The following is a 22446-nucleotide window of genomic DNA, read 5'->3' as shown; positions in this document are numbered from 1 at the left end:
CAGGCTGCTGATTATCCCGCACATCTGTCACCATCGTCAAGCGCACCAGCGCCTCATGACACTCACCTGGACTCCATCACCTCCTTGATTACCTTCCCTATATCTGTCACTCCCCTTGGTTCTTTCCTCAGGTGTTATTGACTCTGTTTCATGTCAGTGCATTGTTTCTGTTTCGTGTTTATTGTTTTGTTTATTTATTAAAACACTCACTCCCTGTACTTTCTTCCCAACTCTCAGCACACTCGTTACAATTAAATTACATTTTCACAGAACCGCTTGTTGCAATTTCGATGAGGCTCTCTTGTTCAGATATCGTGAAGTAGACTAGAGTCAGGGCATGAAAGAAAAAAACGAATCCAGTTGTTTGTGTGATCCGTTTTGGGAAAGTACCTGCATAATTGGGCACCCAACTCACTCAGGTGCTTCGCTATATCACATTTGATATTGTCCGTAAGCTTGAGTTCATTAGCACACACAAATCATAAAATTATGTGTTGTCCTTGCTAATGCAGATAGAAAAGAGCTCCAACTTCTTATTAGCCTCAAATTTGACCCTTTTTTGAAACAATTCTATTACACTGACTCTATGCACACACACTGTCTGAACTAGATTCCCTCAATCTCACACAAATTATCAAGGAACCTACTAGGTACAACCCTACTCAGACGACACCATTCTGTATACTTCTGGCCCTTCTTTTGGACACTGTGTTAACAAACCTCCAGACGAGCTTCAATGCCATACAACACTCCTTCCGTGGCCTCCAACTGCTCTTAAATGCTGGTAAAACTAAATGCATGCTCTTCAACCGACTAGCATCACTACTCTGGACGGTTCTGACTTAGAATATGTGGACATCTACAAATACCTAGGTGTCTGGTTAGACTGTAAACTCTCCTGCCAGACTCACGTTAAGCATCTCCAATCCAAAATTAAATCTGGAATCGTCTTTCTATTTTGCAACAATGCCTCCTTCACTCATGCTGCTAAACATACCCTCATAAAACTGACTATCCTACCGATCCTTGACTTCGGCGATGTCATTTACAAAATAGCCTCCAACACTCTACTCAGCAAATTAGATGTAGTCTATCACAGTGCCACCCGTTTTGTCACCAAAGCCCCATATACTACCCACCACTGCGACCTGTATGCTCTCGTTTCATATTCGTCGCCAATCCCACTGGCTTCAGGCAGTGTTGCCAACTCCTCAGTAAGGAAAGTACCTATTGGCAGTCCTAAATGTCGCTAGAAGTCGCTAAATGACGCCATCGCCTAATTTGCATAACTGGCCATGTGCATGTAATTTTGATGGACGCTGAATACCGTCGTGGGAGAGACAAAAAGTGAGTAAAAATCACCCTAAATATGTTTAGAACTACAAATGAACTTTCTGTCGATTCTTTTTTTTATTTTTATGTCACAATTCCAACCTTCCTCCTTTATCCGGGCTTGGAACCGGCAAAAGTGAACCAAAAGAGACACTGGCGGTGTTACTTATTTTTTTTGTTTATTTTTTTTGTTTATTTTTCTTAATTTGGTTTTGTTTTTAACCTTATGGTCCACTTAGGAGCCTACAACAAGTCACAGAAAACATGAACATTTTTAACTATATCATTTTTTTATTTTTTTTGTTAATGTAGATTGTATACAATCTAAATGGACCAAAAAGAGACCATACAAAAAACTGTCAATGGCAATGTGAGAAAATTATGGTAACTAGTCTGGCCCTAATTCAGGTTAATTGTTGTTGTTTTTTCAGACCCCCCTTCACACACATACAGGCTATGCTGGCTCACAGAAAGAGTGGGTCATCGTCATTTTGGTCAAGGCTCTCTATGGCAGGTTCAGCAACTGAGGGAGCTGACGTAAATGAGTAAGCAGCTGATGAGCCAAAAATCTGCAAAACATTATCAGGCAGCTGGTGCTCATAGCAAGCCTCACCAGACAGCTTCAGTCCATATCGAATGTACAGGATGTAGTTAAGGGTCTGCAAGGACATCCGATTTCTAAGTTTGCTTTTTACCACACTCATCTGGCTGAATACTCTCTCGACTTCAGCATTCGAGTGTGGCAAGGACAACACAGACACAGCAGCCATGGAAAGTTCTTGAAAAGGGTTGATATCAGCTGCATCCCTGAACTTCCAAATCTCACTCCAGAAGCCCAGTGTGTTTTTTGTCTCATTTCATTTACTAAGATGGATGGCACGCCATTGCTGGGCAATCTTGTCTATCTCTGCAGAGGAGTAGCCAAGGAGCTTGGCTATTTTTTCTATTTCTCCATCGCTCTTATTGTGCTTTAGAGTTTCCTCCACATTGAAAACTGATATGTACTGCAATGCTTCGATGTTGTCCGGCAGTCTCACCCTCAACTCATTAGTGAGGGAGATGGTGACGGCTACACACCGCTTTCGGACATCGTTTTCATCCTCAGGCGCAAGGTGGAGCTCAGCTGCCTTTGACTCAAAAAGGTAACCAAGGTAAGGTTTGGGACTGATGTATCCATATTTTGGCCCTTTGAGTACATCAACATTTGCCAGTGGATTCAGCACCCTGCTACTCACAGACTTGATCAGGCTAACCAAGCTGTCAAGTAGCTTAATAGGATCTACTTGCTCTCCCTCAAAAGCATTGATGGCAAACTGTACCTCGACCAGCACTGACTTCAAAAAAGTCAGATACAATATGTTTTGAGGATCACTGTACATGGAGTATAAAACCTCTGCCATGTAGCAGTGTTCACTGGACTTGGTGACTATGAAATGCAGCTTAAGCTCCTCCCACTGGTCCAAAATGCGTGAAACCGTTCAATGGAGAGCCAACGTGTGGCACACACCTTGGTTACCTGTAAAGGTTTCTGCCTACAGTTGATGGTCTCATATGTGGCCTTGTAGGCCTCCCTGTGCTTTGGAGACACTGAAAACCAGTTATAAGTCTCTCGTACCAAGTACTCCACACTACGGGGGATGGTGTCATTGGGAGCTTACAGCAAGCTGCAGCTGACTTACAGCAAGCTGCAGCGAGTGGCACACACAGTGAATAAGAACCAGATATTTGAGGCCAAACTCCTCCTTCAGCACTTTATGGACCCCATTGTTAATCCCCGTCATAACAGAGGCATTGTCAGTCCCTATCACCAGGAGTTTCTCTTTTTTAAGACAACACTTCTCGAGGAAAGCCACAACAGTACAGGCTATAGATGTGGCATCTCCTCCAACTCAACAAGCCCCAGAAATGTTGATACAATTGTCTGCTTGGTGTCACTAAAGTACCTTATCACAACCACCAGGTACTTAGAAACACTTACATCCGTGGACTCATTGAGGAGGAGGCTGAGCTGCTGGTCACCCACACATACGACCAACTTTTAGTGATAGAACACAATTAATCATTACAGTGCACTTTGTCCTGTGCATGTTGAAGTGGGTAGCAGCAGTGGAGTCTGAGAAAGCAGCTCTACATGCTTCTCCAATGTGATCACATGCCAGCATGGAACAGTGTTCAGCAATAGCTAATGCCATGGTGGCCTCAGCCTTTTTTGCAGAGTCAAGTTTTTTAACCATAAATGGCAGCTTGTTTTGGGTGGAATTGTTATAAGGCTTTGCATTTTGAGTATGTTTTTGAGTTGTCATGTGTTTTTTACATCACTAAGTTTGGCATAGAAATCTGCCTTACAATAAACAGCTTCAACCAGCCTTTGAATTGAGTGTTTGATTCCCACTGCTTTCTGTATTTTTGAGTGTACAGTTTAGACTGTGACATGATGAGCTAGCCAGCTAGATGTTTAGCTTATGTCACAGAGAGGCACACACACAGTGGACAAGGTGAGTAAGTGACCTTGTCCACTGATGCAGTGATTTATTTTGTGCTGTGATTTATTTTAGACAAAGAACATTTTACATTTACATCCCATCCTGAATGTAAGCCAGGGCGGAATCAGCCAGCGGCGGCTTCCCGCATGCGCGATTCATTTGCAATCTGGACGCGGAGGGGTGAACATCTCCTGCTCTGACTGCAGCTAGGAGGGACTGCTGCGTGAGGACTGGGCTGCCTGTGAGTGCTTTGGGACAGGGGTGGGGCCTCCAATAACACCAGAAAAAGTTGCTAGATTTGTCGCAAGTTGATTTTTTAAAAATTTGTCGCTAGAGGGGTCTGAATACTCGCTAAATATAGCGATGAAGTCGCTAAGTTGGCAACACTGGCTCCAGGTCATCTATAAGTCTTTGCTAGGTAAAGCGCCGCCTTATCTCAGCTCACTGGTCACCATAGCAACACCCACCCGTAGCACGTGCTCCAGCAGGTGTATTTCACTGGTCATCCCCAAAGCCAACTCCCCCTTTGGCCGCCTTTCCTTCCAGTTCTCTGCTGCCAATGACTGGAACGAAGTTCAAAAATCACTGAAGTTGGAGACTCAAATCTCCCTCACTAACTTTAAGCACCAGCTGTCAGAGCAGCTCATAGATCACTGCACCTGTACATAGCCCATCTGTAAATAGCCCAACTACCTCATCCACATATTGTTATTTATTTTGGCTCTTTTGCACCCCAGTATCTCTACTTGCACATCATCATCTGCACCTCTATCACTCCAGTGTTAATGCTAAATTGTAATTATTTTGCCACTATGGCCTATTTATTGCCTTACCTCCATAATCTTACTGCATTTGCAAATGCTGTATATAGATTTTTCTATTGTGTTATTGACTGTACGTTTGTTTAACCCATGTGTAACTCTGTTGAGGTCATTTTTGTCGCACTGCTTTGCTTTATCTTGGCCAGGTCGCAGCTGTAAATGAGAACTTGTTCTCAAATGGCCTACCTGGTTAAATAAAGGTGAAATACATTAAAGAAATTACATTAAAAACTGGACTCTACCCACACTGACATTCCACCACACACACACACCCATACACACATGCGCACACATGCATACTAATGTAACAGTTTTGCTCCTGTCCCTCTCCTCGCCCCTACCTGAGCTCGAACCTGGGACCCTCTGCACACATTAACAACTGCCTCCCACAAAGCATTGTTACCCATCGCTCCACAAAAGCCGCGGCCCTTGCAGAGCAAGGGCAACAACTACTTCAAGGTCTCAGAGCGATTGACGTCACAGATTGAAACGCTATTAGCGCGCACCCCGCTAACTAGATAGCCATTTCTCACCAGTTACACTGACGCCACACACACATTCACACACACACAAAAAAACACAAACACACCAAATCAAATCAAATCAAACCACGTAATGTATGTCGCTGCTACTGTCTATTATCTATCCTGTTGCCCCTACCTCTATGTACATTTTTTATTTGACCTTTATTTAACTAGGCATGTCAGTTAAGAACAAATTCTTATTTTCAATGGCGGCCTAGGAACAGTGGGTTAACTGCCAGTTCAGGGGCAGAACGACAGATTTGTACCTTGTCAGTGTCACTATTTAAAAAAAAAAATGTTATACGCATCTTTAACTCTGTAATTTATGGTTGACGCAGGTTGGTGGCCATTAGCCAAAGTTCAAAGCACATGAATGCATCTAACTGGTATTTACGACTTCACAACTGGTAATTGCCTTCCCACTTGGTTATGAATGCAGCTTTACTGGATTTGTTTTTTAATAAACAGTATGTTCTAAATAGTATGTTGTACAATTAGTACTCAGTATGCAGTTTAAGTAAGTAGTAGCCCAGCCAGATGTCGGACACTGCCATACTGTACAGAGAGAGATGCCTATCTGATACATCTGAAGGTCAGGCAGCTTCTCTGCAGTGATCAGTTTGCATAATACACAAGAATGTATTCACACAGTGAAGTGCAGTCATACAGTAGGTCAGGATGAGGTTCTTGTGAATCTATTGGATCTTGTGAATATATTGGCATCAAAAGGGGTTTAAATTAGGTCAAATGTTAAGAGAGAACAAACATGAGTTTCATCATTCACAATGCCCAAGATTAAAAGAGTACCAACATGTTGTATTCTGTGAAGAAGGGTTCCAACAAGAATCAGGGGCTCAAGTACACCTACTGCAAATGGAGCAAGAACGATTTACTTAAACATGCAGTGCCACCTAGTGTACAGCTGAGTCTGAACAATCTGCCTCAAATGTTGTAAGTGACCACAAATGTGAGCTTTTATTTGCTCTTTAATGATGTGCACCAAGTTCACACTTGTTGAATGCAAAATACAATGCATTGAATGTAAACGTGAGATGAGACAGTAGCTCTATATGTTACATTTCTAGCTGCAAATTTCAGAAAAATCTTGACCCTCTAACATGCAAATTATCTTAAAAAGGTGCTTCAGTCAGCCACCATGTGTCTACACTTGCTACTATACTGGGATTCAATAGGAAAACTGCTGTGTCGGCATCATCAATGCAGTCTGACTGGGGGCCTTGAGTATAATGCTTAATTGTGCCTTACTTTACAAAGGGACAATTTGGTTTGAATGGTTCAAATGTTCAATCAGGAACATGGAGTACTTAGAACATGGAGTAAAACTGTTCATTTTAAAAGCAGCATTTACATTTAAAACCACACAAAAGAGTTTGTAGCTTGTTGACAGGGATAATCTAATTCATATTTTTCAATTCTCTCTTCTGTGGGTCTCTACAGTTGGGTTTTGAGGAACAGGAGCAGGGCGCCATGTTTAAAAAAGCAACTTTTTGTTTCCATAGGCCTACATTTTTACTGTATTAACGTTATATTGCCAAAAAATGAAAAGGACATACTTTCATTAAAGGAAAGCAAACGCCACAATTTTACCTGTTCTTGAACACTTCCTGGGAAATCGCTAGGTTGAAGATTACATCATTTTTTTAACCTAGGAAAATTGCAGCTCAGTGTCGATGCGAAGGCTACTCAGCATAGAGGTCAATAAGAACGAAATCTCAAACCTGTCAATTTATAAGAGTCTTCCCTAGTTACCACAATCACTAAATCCTAAACCCGACCTATTTCTGTAATTTATCTTCTTAAAATTAGATGTTAAACTTAACCCTAACCCTAACCTTAACCAAATTGCTAAACTTAAGCTTAACCCTAAACTTAAGTTAATTTTTACGATATTCAATGCTGACTTTATGGCTGTGGTAACTAGTGAAAACCGTTTATATTATTTATAAGAGAACCGTAGAAGCCATCCATCACAGACGTTGCCAAGATACGGTATTTAAATTGATGTTGTGTAGCTAAGCAACAACCATAAACAAAGGCTTGGTGGCTTGCTTAGTGCTGACAGAACAGGCTGATGAAACTAAAAAGATGAGGCAAACATGTAATAGTGATGGTGGAGTGGGTTCCACTGAAAATGTTCAAGCCCGGGGAATAACTCTTCTCTCTATATTCGTCGACACTCCAACTGCCGAACCGAATCCTGAAACCAAGCTATTGGCTGACTTCAAGACAGACACTCATCTCCGCAAAGTGTACTTGGCGGGAAGAGGTGAGTTAGCTCATAAATTCAGCTTGATGACTTCTATGCATCTCATTAGCGTTTGTTGTCACTGACCCTAGTGTCTGGTCCTTGTGCCTTGAGTAAGAACCACTGACTGAGTTCACTAAACGGCAGAATATCACTACTGATCAAATAATATATATTTTAAAATGATTTAGTTAAGCTTGTGAAGTTACTATTTTAGGGTAATATATTACAGTTTATTCTAGCCTAAGCATTAAAATATTTATTGTCATAACTATTTTTTGGGACCTCAGAGTATCTCAACAAGGAAGGTCAGACCTCTGTGAGCCCGCTTATTGGGAAAATAATGCAACAGATCTGCACAGACCCCACTCTCTGTCCAGAGTATCCATCATCCTTTGGCCTTCCAGAATTCACCAGGAGAGCAACAGAATTGGTTTTGGGCAGGGACTGCCATGCCATCGTGGAGAACAGGGTAATCTTTGCTGTCTACTGTATATGTTCCATGGATCAACTTGACCTCATGTGTGATCCTCACAGTTTTCTCATACAGTAGGTGGCTTGCTGAGCTCAAGGTTATGAAACTGTATTTAAATAAGCACTGCACCAAGCCATCAGTCAAGAACAGCCATCTGGACACAAAGATAGGCCTTTCACAAGCTCAACGGCAGCGTAACCTATGTAATTACACTTTGCCCACCCCTTCCCTATCCACACACTACTTTTTATGTAATCAATCAACATCAGCTTGTAAGTGGCATTGGATAATACATTATGGCTGTGAGTATTTAGATTTTACTCCCCTCCCCTATGCTCATTATTCTATAGGTGTTGGGTGTGCAAACTGTGGGCTGTACTGGGGCTGTCCGTCTGGGGGCTGAGCTCTTGAAGCACTGGTACAATGTGAGCGGTGTCTGGTGTGGGCCAGTCTATCTCTCCTCCCCCTGTGATGGTAAGTAGCGGGGGGAGGAGAGCATGCACATAGTTAAAAGCACAATCACAGAGCAATATAGTATTGGTATTGCTGATGATATTGGTGCTGAAGCTCTGGTCATCATGTTCCTTTCTGCAGACTCCTTGGCTGGTATCTTTGAGGCAGCAGGGATCCAGGATGTCCGTCGGTATCGGTATTGGGATACAGAGCAGAGGGGTGTGGGTGTGCAAAAAATGATGGAGGATCTGGAGATGGCTCCAGAGCAGAGTGTCATTGTTCTGTCTGCTTCTGCTCACTGCCCTACTGGTTCAGATCTCTCCCAGAAGCACTGGAGACTCCTCACACAGCTTATGGTGGTACTGCTCCATAACCCAACTGTTTTTACAGTCGTTAGTAATGTAACAGATGTTATACATTTGACATTTTAGTAATTTCGCAGACACTCTTATCCAGAGTGACTTACAGTTCATGTATTCATCTTAAGATAGCTAGGTGAGACAACCACATATTACAGTTGTAGTAAGTAAATGTTTTCCTCAATAAAGAAGTTATCAGCAAAGTCATTTATCAATGTTTTTTTTTCTTCTTTGGAGGTCCTGGCATCAGTCTATCCCAGGGAGTAGCATTTCTACAGTAGAAACACTTGTTATAGTAGTCCTCTTCAGTCTCCTCATGCTCTCTCTATTCTTCTCTCTGCATCTTTTTTTCTACACTCTCAGAGGTGTAGGTTTTTCCCTTTCTTCCTGCTGCCTGCACAGGGCCTATGCCATGGGGATTTTCAACAAGACGCCTGGCCAGTGCGCCTGTGTGCCTCTCTGGGGATGGAGCTTCTGTGTGCCCAGTCCTTCTCCCACAGCTTTGGGCTTTACGGTGAGCCATTTCAAGGGTTCACTTGTCTCTTAGTGTATTATCAATTGACGTCTCTTACTTTCATCGAATGTGACGAATGTAAGATCCCCAGGACATATATTGACAGTAAATCTCTATATGGAAATGCATTTTCTTATATTGTCCTTACTACAGGCGAGCGAGTTGGACACCTCTTATGTGTCCTAAAGCAGAGCTCCACACTGCTAGCTGTTCAGTCCCAGGCCGAGAAGCAGGTCAGGGCTTTGTGGTCCCGGCCATCTGTCAGAGGAGCTCGTGTGGTTGCCACGGTGCTCAGTAACCCTGCCCACCATGTGGAGTGGTAAGTCATTATGGCTAGTCTATGCTTCAATAGCATTGTCTGCAAGGCTTCTCTAGTATAAAATGTGATCATACAAAGTCTGGTTACAGTACGTGGAACTAGTGCTTCATGATAAGTTAAATAGACCTCTGTAAATCCTTGTCCCAGGCAGGAAGGAGTGAAGAGTATGGTGGAGAGGGGCATACTGGTCAGAGAGAGGTTGAGAGAGAAGCTAAGGCTTCTTGGATGTCCTGGCAGCTGGGATCACCTGATCCAGCAAGGTGGACTGTACTGTTGCACTGGGCTGAATGGTGAGCAAACCATATTAAGCCCCGTTTCCATGATGTTTCGGGTGAAAATGCATTGGTTGCGGGTTTTTGAGCTATTCCTAAATTGCACTGTGGCCGCCATGTAATTTCTCTTGAAAAATATATATATTTCACTGTGACCAGCTGCTGACTGTCAGGCATTGATGCAGGCTGTTGCTGAGTGAGTGAGTGGTGTGTGTGTGTTGAGTGAGCAAGAGGAGAGGGAGCAGCACCCGCATGTTGTGACAACTTTTTAGTTGAAGGTAGGCTATTTAGATTGTCATTATGGAGACACCTACTTCCAACCATTTTTCTGTAAAACATGAGCTAGAGCTGATGCACATCAAGAAATAATGGGGACAGAGCACCGGAAAACGACTTTGGGTGCATTAGAGCGCATTACATAAATTCGCTCAGAGGTGGTTTAAACTGCATTCTAACGTTGACTTTGCATTATCAAGCAAAGTGTTTTATGCATCCTCAGTTCTTGGTTCTTGGAGGCTGCTCGAGTGGAAATTTAACATGGAAGTTATGGAACTCCTTCACTTGGTTATTTTTATGGGAAAACAAAAACATTTGCCTCTGTTGGCCATAAAGTAGCCAATTAATGTACAGTACCAGTCAAAAGGGTTTTCCAGGGTTTTTCGTTATTTTTGTATAATTTTCTACATTGTAGAATTATAGTGAAGACATCAAAACTATGAAATAACACATATGGAATCGTGTAGTAAGCAAAAAAGTTTTTATATTTGAGATTCTTCAAAGTAGCCACCCTTTGCCTTAATGACAGCTTTGTACACTCTCTAGCAACATTAGCGAAGCCAGCTGCAGTCACATAATGGCTACCTAACAACATTACATCATTTCTCATTTCTGGAGGCAGTGGAAACGCAATTTGAGCTAGCCCACTTAAGGCCAGCCCAACCTGGGTTGACTTTAAAGTGCCAATGGAAACGGGGCTTAAGTTAAGTTTAGGATTTGTCATCTTTCAACCTATTCAAACAGTGGTAGAGCACTGTACCTGTCTATGGGCTTGATTAAATCAGTATCACCGAAGTTCAGCGCTATAGCACCCTTAAAATGTAAAGTTAATTTCCATTGAGCGTTTCCATACAGCGTTTCCTGTAAATGTAGTCTCCGCGAACGCGGAGCTATAGCGCTGTACTTCAGGGATACTGATTGAATCAAGTCCTACAGTACATTCGGAAAGTATTCAGACCCCTTGTCTTTTTCCATATTTTCGTTACTTTACAGCCTTATTCTAAAATTGATTAAATAGTCCCCCCCCCTCATCAATCTACACTTAATACCCAATCATGACAAAGCTAAAACAGGTTTTTATAAAATATCAGGTTTTTATGAAATATCACATTTACATAAGTATTCAGACCCTTTACTCAGTACTTTGTTGAAGCACCTTTTGCATAAATTACAGCATCTTCTTAGGTATGACGCTACAAGCTTGGCACACCTGTATTTGGGGAGTTTCTCCCTTTCTCGGCGTATCCCCTCAAGCTCTGTCAGGCTGGATGGGGAGCATTGCTGCACAGCTATTTTCAGGTCTCTCCAGAAATGTTCACTCAAGGACATTCAGAAACTTGTTTGCGAAGCCACTCTTGCGTTGTCTTGGCTGTGTGATTAGGGTCGTTGTCCAGTTGGAAGGTGAACCTTCGCCCCAGTCTGAGGTCCTGAGTGCTCTGGAGCAGGTTTTCATCAAAGATCTCTCAAATCAAATCAACTTTTATTAGTCACATACGCCGAATACAACAGGTGCAACAGACCTTACAGTGAATTGCTTACAAGCCCCTAACCAACAATGCAGTTTAAAACATACAAATAAGAATAAGAAATAAAAGGAACAAGTAATTAAAGAGCAGCAGTAAAATAACAATAGTGAGACTATATACAGGGGGTATCGGTACAGATTCAATGTGCGGGGCCACCGGTTAGTCGAGGTAATTTAGGTAATATGTACATGTAGGTCGAGTTATTAAAGTGATAATGCATAGATAATGACAAGAGAGTAGCAGCGGCATAAAAGAGGGGATGGGGGGGCTGAGCAATGCAAATAGTCTAGGTAGCCATTTTGATTAGATGTTCAGGAGTCTTATGACTTGGGGGTAGAAGCTGTTTAGAAGCCTCTTGGACCTAGACTTGGCGCTCCGGTACCGCTTGCCGTGCGGTAGCAGAGAGAACAGTCTATCACTAGGGTGGCTGCAGTCTTTGACAATTTTTCGGACCTTCCTCTGACCCGCCTGGTATAGAGGTCCTGGATGGCAGGAGGCTTGGCCCCAGTGATGTACTGGGCCGTACGCACTACCCTCTGTAGTGCCTTGCGGTCGGAGGCCGAGCAGTTGCCATACCAGGCAGTGATGCAACCAGTCAGGATGCTCTCGATGGTGCAGCTGTAGAACCTTTTGAGGATCTGAGGACCCATTCCAAATCTTTTCAGGTTTTTCAGGAATATGTTTTGACGTGCTCTCTTTACAACAGTCTTGGTGTGCTTGGACCATGTTAGTTTGTTAGTGATGTGGACACCAAGGAACTTGAAGAACTCAACCTGCTCCACTACAGCCCCGTTGATGAGAATGGGGGCGTGCTTGGTTATCCTTTTCCTGTAGTTCACAATCATCTCCTTTGTCTTGATCACATTGAGGGAGAGGTTGTTGTCCTGGAACCACAAGGCCAGGTCTCTGTCCTCCTCCCTATAGGCTGTCTCGTTGTTGTCAGTGATTAGGCCATCGGCAAACTTGTCATCGACAAACTTAATGATGGTGTTGGAGTCGTGCCTGGCCGTGCAGTCATGAGTGAACAGTAAGTATAGGAAGGACTGAGCAAGCACTCTTGAGGGGCCTCTGTGCTGAGGATCAGTGTGGCGGATGTGTTGTTACCTACCCTTACCACCTGGGAGTGGCCCGTCAGAAAGTCCAGGATTCAGTTGCAGAGGGAGGTGTTTAGTCCCAGGGTCCTTAGCTTATTGATGAGCATCGAGGGCACTATGGTGTTGAACGCTGAGCTGTATTTAATGAATAGCACAATAGAGATTGCATCATCTGTGGATCTGTTAGGGCGGTTTGCAAATTGGAATAGGTCTAGGGTTTCTGGGATAATGGTGTTGATGTGAGCCATGACCAGCCTTTCAAAGCACTTCATGGCTACAGACGTGAGTGCTACGGGTCGGTAGTCATTCAGGCAGGTTACCTTAGTGTTCTTGGGCACTGGGACTATGGTGGTCGGCTTAAAACATGTTGGTATAAAAAACTCAGACATGGAGAGGTTGAAAATGTCAGTGAAGACACTTGCCAGTTGGTCAGCACATGCTCACTGCTCACAGTCAGCGCATGCTCAAAGTCCTGGTAATCCGTCTGGCCCTGCGGCCTTGTGAATGTTGACCTGATTAAAGGTCTTACTCACATTATCTGCGGAGAGCCTGATCACACAGTCGTCCGGAACAGCTGGTGCTCTCATGCATGTTTCAGTGTTACTTGCCTCAAGTAGTTTAGCTCATCTGGTAGGCTCGTGTCACTGGGCAGCCCTCAACTGTGTTTCCCTTTGTAGTCTGTAATGGTTTGCAAGCCCTGTCACATCCGACGAGTGCCGGAGTATGATAGTATGTAGTAGTATGATTCAATCTTAGTCCTGTATTGATGCTTTGCCAGTTTGATGGTTCGTCGGAGGGCATTGCGGGATTTCTTATAAGCTTCCGGGTTAGAGTCCCGCTCCTTGAAAGCGGCAGCTCTAGCCTTTAGCTCAGTGCGGATGTTGCTTGTAATCCATGGCTTCTGGTTGGGGTATGTACAGTGGGGAGAACAAGTATTTGATACACTGCCGATTTTGCAGGTTTTCCTACTTACAAAGCATGTAGAGGTCTGTCATTTTTTTTTTGAGAGAGATGGAATCTAAAACAAAAATCCAGAAAATCACATTGTATGATTTTTAAGTAATTAATTTGCATTTTATTGCATGACAAGTATTTGATCACCTACCAACCAGTAAGAATTCCGTCTCTCACAGACCTGTTAGTTTTTCTTGAAGAAGCCCTCCTGTTCTCCAGTCATTACCTGTATTAACTGCACCTGTTTGAACTCGTTACCTGTATAAAAGACACCTGTCCACACACTCAATCAAACAGACTCCATCCTCTCCACAATGGCCAAGACCAGAGAGCTGTGTACGGACATCAGGGATAAAATTGTAGACCTGCACAAGGCTGGGATGGGCTACAGGACAATAGGCAAGCAGCTTGGTGAGAAGGCAACAACTGTTGGTGCAATTATTTGAAAATGTCAGTGAAGACACTTGCCAGTTGGTCAGCACATGCTCACTGCTCACAGTCAGCGCATGCTCAAAGTCCTGGTAATCCGTCTGGCCCTGCGGCCTTGTGAATGTTGACCTGATTAAAGGTCTTACTCACATTATCTGCGGAGAGCCTGATCACACAGTCGTCCGGAACAGCTGGTGCTCTCATGCATGTTTCAGTGTTACTTGCCTCAAGTAGTTTAGCTCATCTGGTAGGCTCGTGTCACTGGGCAGCCCTCAACTGTGTTTCCCTTTGTAGTCTGTAATGGTTTGCAAGCCCTGTCACATCCGACGAGTGCCGGAGTATGATAGTATGTAGTAGTATGATTCAATCTTAGTCCTGTATTGATGCTTTGCCAGTTTGATGGTTCGTCGGAGGGCATTGCGGGATTTCTTATAAGCTTCCGGGTTAGAGTCCCGCTCCTTGAAAGCGGCAGCTCTAGCCTTTAGCTCAGTGCGGATGTTGCTTGTAATCCATGGCTTCTGGTTGGGGTATGTACAGTGGGGAGAACAAGTATTTGATACACTGCCGATTTTGCAGGTTTTCCTACTTACAAAGCATGTAGAGGTCTGTCATTTTTTTTTTGAGAGAGATGGAATCTAAAACAAAAATCCAGAAAATCACATTGTATGATTTTTAAGTAATTAATTTGCATTTTATTGCATGACAAGTATTTGATCACCTACCAACCAGTAAGAATTCCGTCTCTCACAGACCTGTTAGTTTTTCTTGAAGAAGCCCTCCTGTTCTCCAGTCATTACCTGTATTAACTGCACCTGTTTGAACTCGTTACCTGTATAAAAGACACCTGTCCACACACTCAATCAAACAGACTCCATCCTCTCCACAATGGCCAAGACCAGAGAGCTGTGTACGGACATCAGGGATAAAATTGTAGACCTGCACAAGGCTGGGATGGGCTACAGGACAATAGGCAAGCAGCTTGGTGAGAAGGCAACAACTGTTGGTGCAATTATTAGAAAATGGAAGAAGTTCAAGATGACGGTCAATCACCCTCGGTCTGGGGCTCCATGCAAGATCTCACCCCGTGGGGCATCAATGATCATCAGGAAGGTGAAGGATCAGCCCAGAACTACAGGACAGGACCTGGTCAATGACCTGAAGAGAGCTGGGACCACAGTCTCAAAGAAAACCATTAGTAACACGCCGTCATGGATTAACATGGATTAAAATCCTGCAGCGCACGCAAGGTCCCCCTGTTCAAGCCAGCGCATGTCCAGGCCCGTCTGAAGTTTGCCAATGACCATCGGGATGATCCAGAGGAGGAATGGGAGAAGGTCATGTGGTCTGATGAGACAAAAATAGAGCTTCTTCGTCTAAACTCCACTCGCCGTGTTTGGAGGAATAAGAAGGATGAGTACAACCTCAAGAACACCATCCCAACCATGAAGCATGGAGGTGGAAACGTCATTCTTTGGGGATGCTTTTCTGCAAAGGGGACAGGACGACTGCACCGTATTGAGGGGAGGATGGATGGGGCCACGTATCGCGAGATCTTGGCCAACAACCTCCTTCCCTCAGTAAGAGCATTGAAGGTGGGTCGTGGCTGGGTCTTCCAGCATGACAACGACCCGAATCACACAGCCAGGGCAACTAAGAAGTAAGAAGCATCTCAAGGTCCTGGAGTGGCCTAGCCAGTCTCCAGACCTGAACCCAATAGAACATCTTTGGAGGGAGCTGAAGGATCTGGAGAAGGTCTCTATGGAGGAGTGGGCCAAAATCCCTGCAGTGTGTGCAAACCTGGTCAAGAACTACAGGAAACGTATGATCTCTGTAATTGCAAACAAAGGTTTCTATACCAAATATTAAGTTCTGCTTTTCTGATGTATCAAATACTTATGTCATGCAATAAAATGCAAATTAATTACTTAAAACAGTCCTGTAGCTTAGCATCTGCTTTATCTGACCACTTTTTTATTGACCGAGTCAGGTGCTTCCTGCTTTAATTTTTGCTTGTAAGCAGGAATTGGGAGGATATAATTATGGACAGCGAGGGAGGGCTTTGTACGCGTTTCTGTGTGTGGCGTAAAGGTGGTCTAGAGTATTTCCCCTCTGGTTGCACATTTAACATGCTGATGGAAATTAGGTCAAACGGATTTAAGTTTACCTGCATTAAAGTCCCCCGCCCCTAGGAGCGCCACCTCTGAATGAGCGTTTTTCTGTTTGCTTATGGCGGAATACAGCTCATTGTGTGCGGTCTTAGTGCCAGCTACAAAAAATACAGATGAAAACTCTCTAAGTGAATAGTGTGATCTACAGCTTATGAGATACTCTACCTCAGGTGATCAAAACCTTGAGACTTCCTTAGATATCATGCACCAGCTGTTGTTTACAAATATACATTGTCCGCCACCCCTTGTCAAATCAGGCGCTGTTCTATCCTGCCGATACTGCGTATAACTAGCCAGCTGTATGTTGATAATGTTGTCGTTCAGCCACGACTCCATGAAGCATAAGATATTACAGTTTTAATGTCCCGTTGGTAGTTTAATCTTCCTCGTAGGTCACCGAATTTATTTTCCAATGTTTGCATGTTAGTTAGTGGAACGGAAGGCAGTGGGTGTTTATTCGATCACCTACAAATTCTCAGAAGGCAGCCCGTCCTCATTTTCTCTGTCTTCTCTTCACGCAAATGACAAGGATTTGGGCCTGTTCCCGGGAAAGCAGTATGTCCTTCAAGTTGGGCTCGTCGGACTCATTAAAGGAAAAAAAACTTCAGCCAGATCGTGGTGAGTGATCGCTGTTCTGATGTCCAGAAGTTATTTTCGGTCAGAAGAGACGGTAGCAGCAACATTATGTACAGAATAAGTAAAAAAAGAAGTTACAAAACAACACAAATAAACAAACAAAAAACACAGTTGGTTAAGGGGCACGTAAAAAATGTCAGCTATCTTCTCCTGCGCCATGATACTCTCTGTACTTTGCTCCATTCATCTTTGTGTCACACCCTGATCTGTTTCACCTGTCCTCATTATTATCTCCACCCCCTCCAGGTGTCACTTGTTTTCCCCAGTGTATTTATCCCTGTGTTTCCTGTCTCTCTGTGCCAGTTCGTCTTGTATGTCCAAGCCTACCAGCGTTTTTTTCCCGGTTTCCTGCTTTGCCTTTTCTCCTTTTTCTAGTTCTCCCGGTTTTGACCCTGGCCTGTTTCTGGACTCTGTACCCACCTGCCTAACCATTCTGCCTGCCCTGATCTCGAGCCTGCCTGCCACTCTGTACCTCCTGGACTCTGATCTGGTTATAACCTTTTGCCTGTCCACGACCATTCTCTTGCCTATTCCCTTTGGATTTATTAAACTCCAACCATCTGCCTCCTGCGTCTGCATTTGGGGCTCGCCTTGTGCCTTTATACTTTGCCTCGATCCTGACTAGTCTCCCAGTCCCTGCCGCTGAAAAACATCCCCCACAGCATGATGCTGATACCACCATGCTTCACCGTAGGGATGGTGCCAGGTTTCCTGCAGACATGGCGCTTGGTATTCAGGCCAAAGAGTTCAGTCTTGGCTTCATTAGACCAGAGAATCTTGTTTCTCATGGTCGGAGAGTCCTTCAGGTGCCTTTTGGCAAACTCAAAGCTGGCTGTCGTGCCTTTTACTGAGGAGTGGCTTCTGTCTGGCCAATTTACCATAAAGGTGGTGGAGTGGTGGAGTGCTGCAGAGATGGTTGTCCTTCTGGAAGTTCTCCACAGAGGAACTCTAGAGTGACCATCAGGTTTTTAGTCACCTCCCTGACCAAGGCCCTTCTCCCCCAATTGCTCAGTTTGGCCGGGCGGCCAGCTCTAGGAGAGTCTTTGTGGTTCCAAACTTCTTCCATTTTAGTATGATGGAAGCCACTGTGTTCTTGGGGATCTTTACTGCTGCAGACATTTTTTCCCGTACCCTCCCCCAGATGTGCGCCTCGACACAATCCTGTCTCGGAGCTCTACGGACAATACCTTCGACCTCATGGCTTGGTTTTTGCTCTGACATCCACTGTCAACTGTGGGACCTTATATAGACAAGTGTGTGCCTTTCCAAATCATGTCCAATCAATTGAATTTAGCACAGGTGGACTCCAATCAAGTTGTAGAAACATCTCAAGGATATACACTGTACCTGAACTCAATTTCAGGTCTCATAGCAAAGGGTCTGAATACTTGTAAATCCTTTTAATACATTTGCTAAAATGTAAAATAAATGTTTTCGCTTTGTCATTATGGGGCATTGTGTGTAGATTGCTGAGGATTTTTATTTATTTAACCCATTTTAGAATAAGGCTATAATGTAACAAAATGTGGAAAAAGTCAAGGGGTCTGAATACTTTCCGAAGGCACTGTATATCAGCATTTTTTTGTATTGTTTCCACAAACAATGTAGACAATTTATGCACTGCATCAAGACAGTTGATTTTGTTTCTTTGCATTATCTAGCTAGCCTTTAGTGTCAGCAATTTTATCTCACAATTTTCATCTCTAGTTGGCTTTCATCCACTTAATTCTAATATATTCTTTATATCTTTAGCAATGATGTTGTACAGTTTTATTGACCTGAATTCTACCCCTTATAGCCAAGCTGAGTCGTGCTTCGTAAAAACTTCTGCTAAATGGCATATACTTTATACTGTACAGTATATGTCCATGTCCACTATACTGTTTATTGTACACGTAGGTACCAGTAATTTACGTAAGTGCTATGTTCCATGTTGAATGTCCTTAATCTTTGATTATGATCTCTTCACCTGTCTCCTTTAGTCCAACAAGTGGAATTCCTGGAAAAGAGGAGACATATCTACCTGCATCCCAATGGCTGTCTGAATGTGAGTGCTATCAACAGCTGTAACCTAGACTATATAGCTGAGTCCATCCACCTGGCATTGACCTCTGTCTTCTGATGTCAATTACAATACCTGGGGACTCATTTATAAAACGGACTTATGATCAATTTTGATCTTAAATATGACTTAAGCAGAAAACCACGTATAAGTAGTTATTTATAAAACCTTACTTTGACATGGAAATGATCTTATCCCTACGCAAAGTCTAGACTCTAAGTAGGTGATTTTCCTGCTGGTTATGTAGGGCTATTCTTTTTTTCCCCTTGCAGTTTAAGGTCAGACACTTTCTTTTTCACATCAGCCACAGTTCTGTCTTGCTGCCCCACCTGGTTCACTGCAGAGGCGACACACTCCCAAGCTAGCTGTTTGGCTTTGTTTGTCAACCCACCGAATAATACGTGTTTCCTGTCTTCGATCTCCTCTACCATCGCTGTGATCTCATCTTTCAAAAGGTTTGCTTTTCTATTTTGGTCCATGGCTATTCCTGACTAAACCCTCATTTGTGCTAGCATTCTATAAGGGGAAATCGTTGATTGTAAGGCACGTTCAGGTGCCGTCAATTTTAAGTTAATTTTAGATTTATAGATCACAGGTGCGTACGTTACAAAATGGGATTCTTAGAACCTGTGTAAGCAAGGTTTTTTATGCCCAGTATCTTTTATGAATCGAATGTAAGCACACCATCGGAAATTATCTTACGACTAAGTTCAAGTATAAATGAGGCCCCTGGTGACAGCCTCCATAAAATCCTTATTCAGCTTGACTAAATCATGTGAAGGAAGCATCTTTATGTCACATACAATACCAAATGAATTAGGGCTGAATTCATAGGGAAAATGGCTGTTATTTATCATTTATTTAAACAAATTAACAATTGAATTTAGTATGTAGAGTGTAACATCCAAGCGTTAAATTAGAGGTAGGGATTAAGGAATAGGAACTATGGCATATGGTATTTTGAACCTACATAGCTGGAAATATTGTAGGCATATAGTTGTGCTGTGGTAGTCCAGTAAGGAGCACTCTTTCCTCTGGTACAAGTAGATCCTAATGCCCTAGTTGGGTAAAAGGGTTCTTGTGTAGTCAAGACAAGGGTCCATCTTTTGGAGAGATGTTAAACAGAGATCCTGACCTTATAGCGACAACTATTGTGACACTTACAATATGGGAGTAGTAGAGGGATTGTCCTAGCCACGTTCCCAGTCGGATTCTAGTAGGCCTATCAGTCTGCCATTTAATAATCTTTGAATTCTTCATCCTCTTCACTGCAATGACTGTTGTTTGTGCTCACAGAACACTCACAGAACACTGCCCAATTGGATAGTTTCACCCTTTTGTAATTTTGAACATGTTATTTTAACTCTAGTGATAACGTAACCATGAAATTATTAAGGTCAACCTTTTTAGTTTTTTATTGACCAATTTATTTTATACTGTAACCTATTGTTTGTGGCACATTGAAAGATATTATTTTGAATGCATACAGGTAGTTCCATGGTAGAAGGTCAAATAAATGTGCAGTGACAATTAATTAAAAACCTTCTTAAAACTTTTCAAATTAAGTTAATTAACTATACCAATTATCATAATAAGATGGTCCTCATGTCATTAGGAAATACATCCATGTTGTTTACCTGAATATTGATTGTTTGATTACAACCTCTGTTTGTTGTAACGGATACACATTGCATTGGAGCAAAAACAATCTACGTTTTGTGTGATGATGTAAGCTAGTCTTTGTAGTTGCTGTCATATCGTAGCCACTAGCCAGAGTTGTTGAAAAAGAACACTACTACTCTGACTGCTTGTCTACCTCCTGCTTAGCCATTGTTTGCAATGATGATTAAAAAAATAACATTACATCGCTAATTAGACTGTGTGTCTTTGTTTTGCTTGTGTTTGATGTACTGTCTAGATAGATGCATGTAACTCCCCACTTGAGTTTTGCATTGGGGCAAAAAACAATCTGCGAGTTTGTATGAACATGTTGATCATGTCTTTTGTGTACAACATGTAAATAGCTACATGTAGCCTAGCTCCCCAACTGAAATAAATAACATGGAATCGAACTTAATATTAGATTAGTTTACACCAAAGACGTTCATCGCTGATCGAGGAGGGGAAAGCAGCAGCGTAGCACTGAGCAGCATCTACGTAGGCAGAAGAGTGAGCAGCATCTACGTAGGCAGAAGAGTGAGCAGCATCTACGTAGGCAGAAGAGTGAGCAGCATCTACGTAGGCAGAAGAGTGAGCAGCAGCTATGCATAAAAAATCCTGCACATGTGCAGAAAACTCCTTATTTTTATCCACGGTTAATCAGGTTTCCAGAAATCCGAACAACAGCCCTCCGAAATCTAAAACATGAAATGTTCAGTGTCATTTACATGAATACACTACTACAGTCTTTGTACATTCACAATCTGATTCCCCATTGGAGTCCAGTTATTTCAGCCAAAAAACGAATGGCATTCAGTAACATGTTTTAGAGTTATACCCTTTTCATACATAGGACGCCGCTACAGTAACGGGTCAATAGCGACAATCGATAAACTTTCAGACAATTTAAAAAAGTGCTGCATCAGCGTCTGTACCTTTTTAGACAGTAGAATTCTGTTCCGGCATAGAATGTTCTGTATTTATTCCCTGACAACAATAAATGTTGCTGATCGATGTGCTGTAGTGTTGTTTTTCTGCTGTTTTTTTCTGGTAGGGTAGATAGATGGGTTTTCTTTCTACTAAATGTATTTGTAAGCATAGCGGCGGGAAGTAGGGGGTTGCGCTAAGAAAAGTAGTGCACTGGGCCTTTAATAGTCCTGTATTAGCCAACCGATATAGCCGCCTGCAGCGCCAGCGCGGGCAAAAATACTTCCTTGTTGTATTTTAGAAACAATGATATTATTCAGAATAATTATGAATATATAATCTGCAATCTACGGTGAAGTGAGACTCAGTAGACAGGCAATGTTGTGGTCCAGATGTTTGCTAAATGCAAAGGTGGTATCTAGAGGATGCAGATTGAAATTCCAAGCTGTGCATAAGGAACTACTGTTGTGCCCCTGAGCAACACAACATCCATTACTGAGAGGAGCCTTCAGTACTATCCAGACTGATTTTAGTGCCTTCGGGGGAATCTCAATCAAATGCAAAACAATATTACAGACATAACATTTCTAGTTCAATATAAAATATCTGAGGGAATAAAAATGGATATGGAGACTTAATAATATAGTCTTAAATCAACAGGATCCGTCTTGTGAAAAGTTACTGAAGGCTTTTCCCAATAGAGATGTCAGCAGATACACTACATGACCAAAAGTGCGTGGACACCTGCTCGTCGAGCCCCTTCTTTTTAAACCCGTCCCCTCACAAAATGCCCTTGCTTTATTGTTGCCTAATATTGAACCTTACATGTCAGTGTGACAATGTGAGCGGAAAGGACAAAATATGCATCCACCACAGCACACACCTACACCTCACATA

At 42.8% G+C, this 22446-nt stretch overlaps 1 protein-coding gene across 3 annotated transcripts; it reads left to right on the top strand.

The window, feature by feature from the left end:
* Nucleotides 1-7146: 7146 nt before the first annotated feature.
* got1l1 (glutamic-oxaloacetic transaminase 1 like 1) lies at nucleotides 7147-20835 on the top strand. Of its 3 annotated transcripts, none has more exons than XM_020488765.2 (9): nucleotides 7147-7447; nucleotides 7717-7898; nucleotides 8252-8375; nucleotides 8496-8713; nucleotides 9077-9227; nucleotides 9381-9546; nucleotides 9694-9836; nucleotides 18884-18948; nucleotides 19268-20835. In XM_020488765.2, the coding sequence occupies exons 1-9, from the start codon at nucleotides 7267-7269 to the stop codon at nucleotides 19400-19402; spliced, it is 1365 nt and encodes a 454-aa protein (XP_020344354.1). In that variant the 5' UTR covers nucleotides 7147-7266; the 3' UTR covers nucleotides 19403-20835. The 3 variants fall into 3 exon arrangements, with proteins under 3 accessions (XP_020344354.1, XP_020344355.1, XP_031685948.1); XM_020488766.2 differs by having other exon boundaries at nucleotides 19236-20835; XM_031830088.1 differs by having other exon boundaries at nucleotides 18884-20829.
* Nucleotides 20836-22446: the final 1611 nt, after the last annotated feature.

This window comes from Oncorhynchus kisutch, linkage group LG8 (genome assembly GCF_002021735.2).
Source record: "Oncorhynchus kisutch isolate 150728-3 linkage group LG8, Okis_V2, whole genome shotgun sequence".
NCBI lineage: Eukaryota > Metazoa > Chordata > Actinopteri > Salmoniformes > Salmonidae > Oncorhynchus > Oncorhynchus kisutch.
This window is presented reverse-complemented; position numbering and strand designations above follow the sequence as displayed.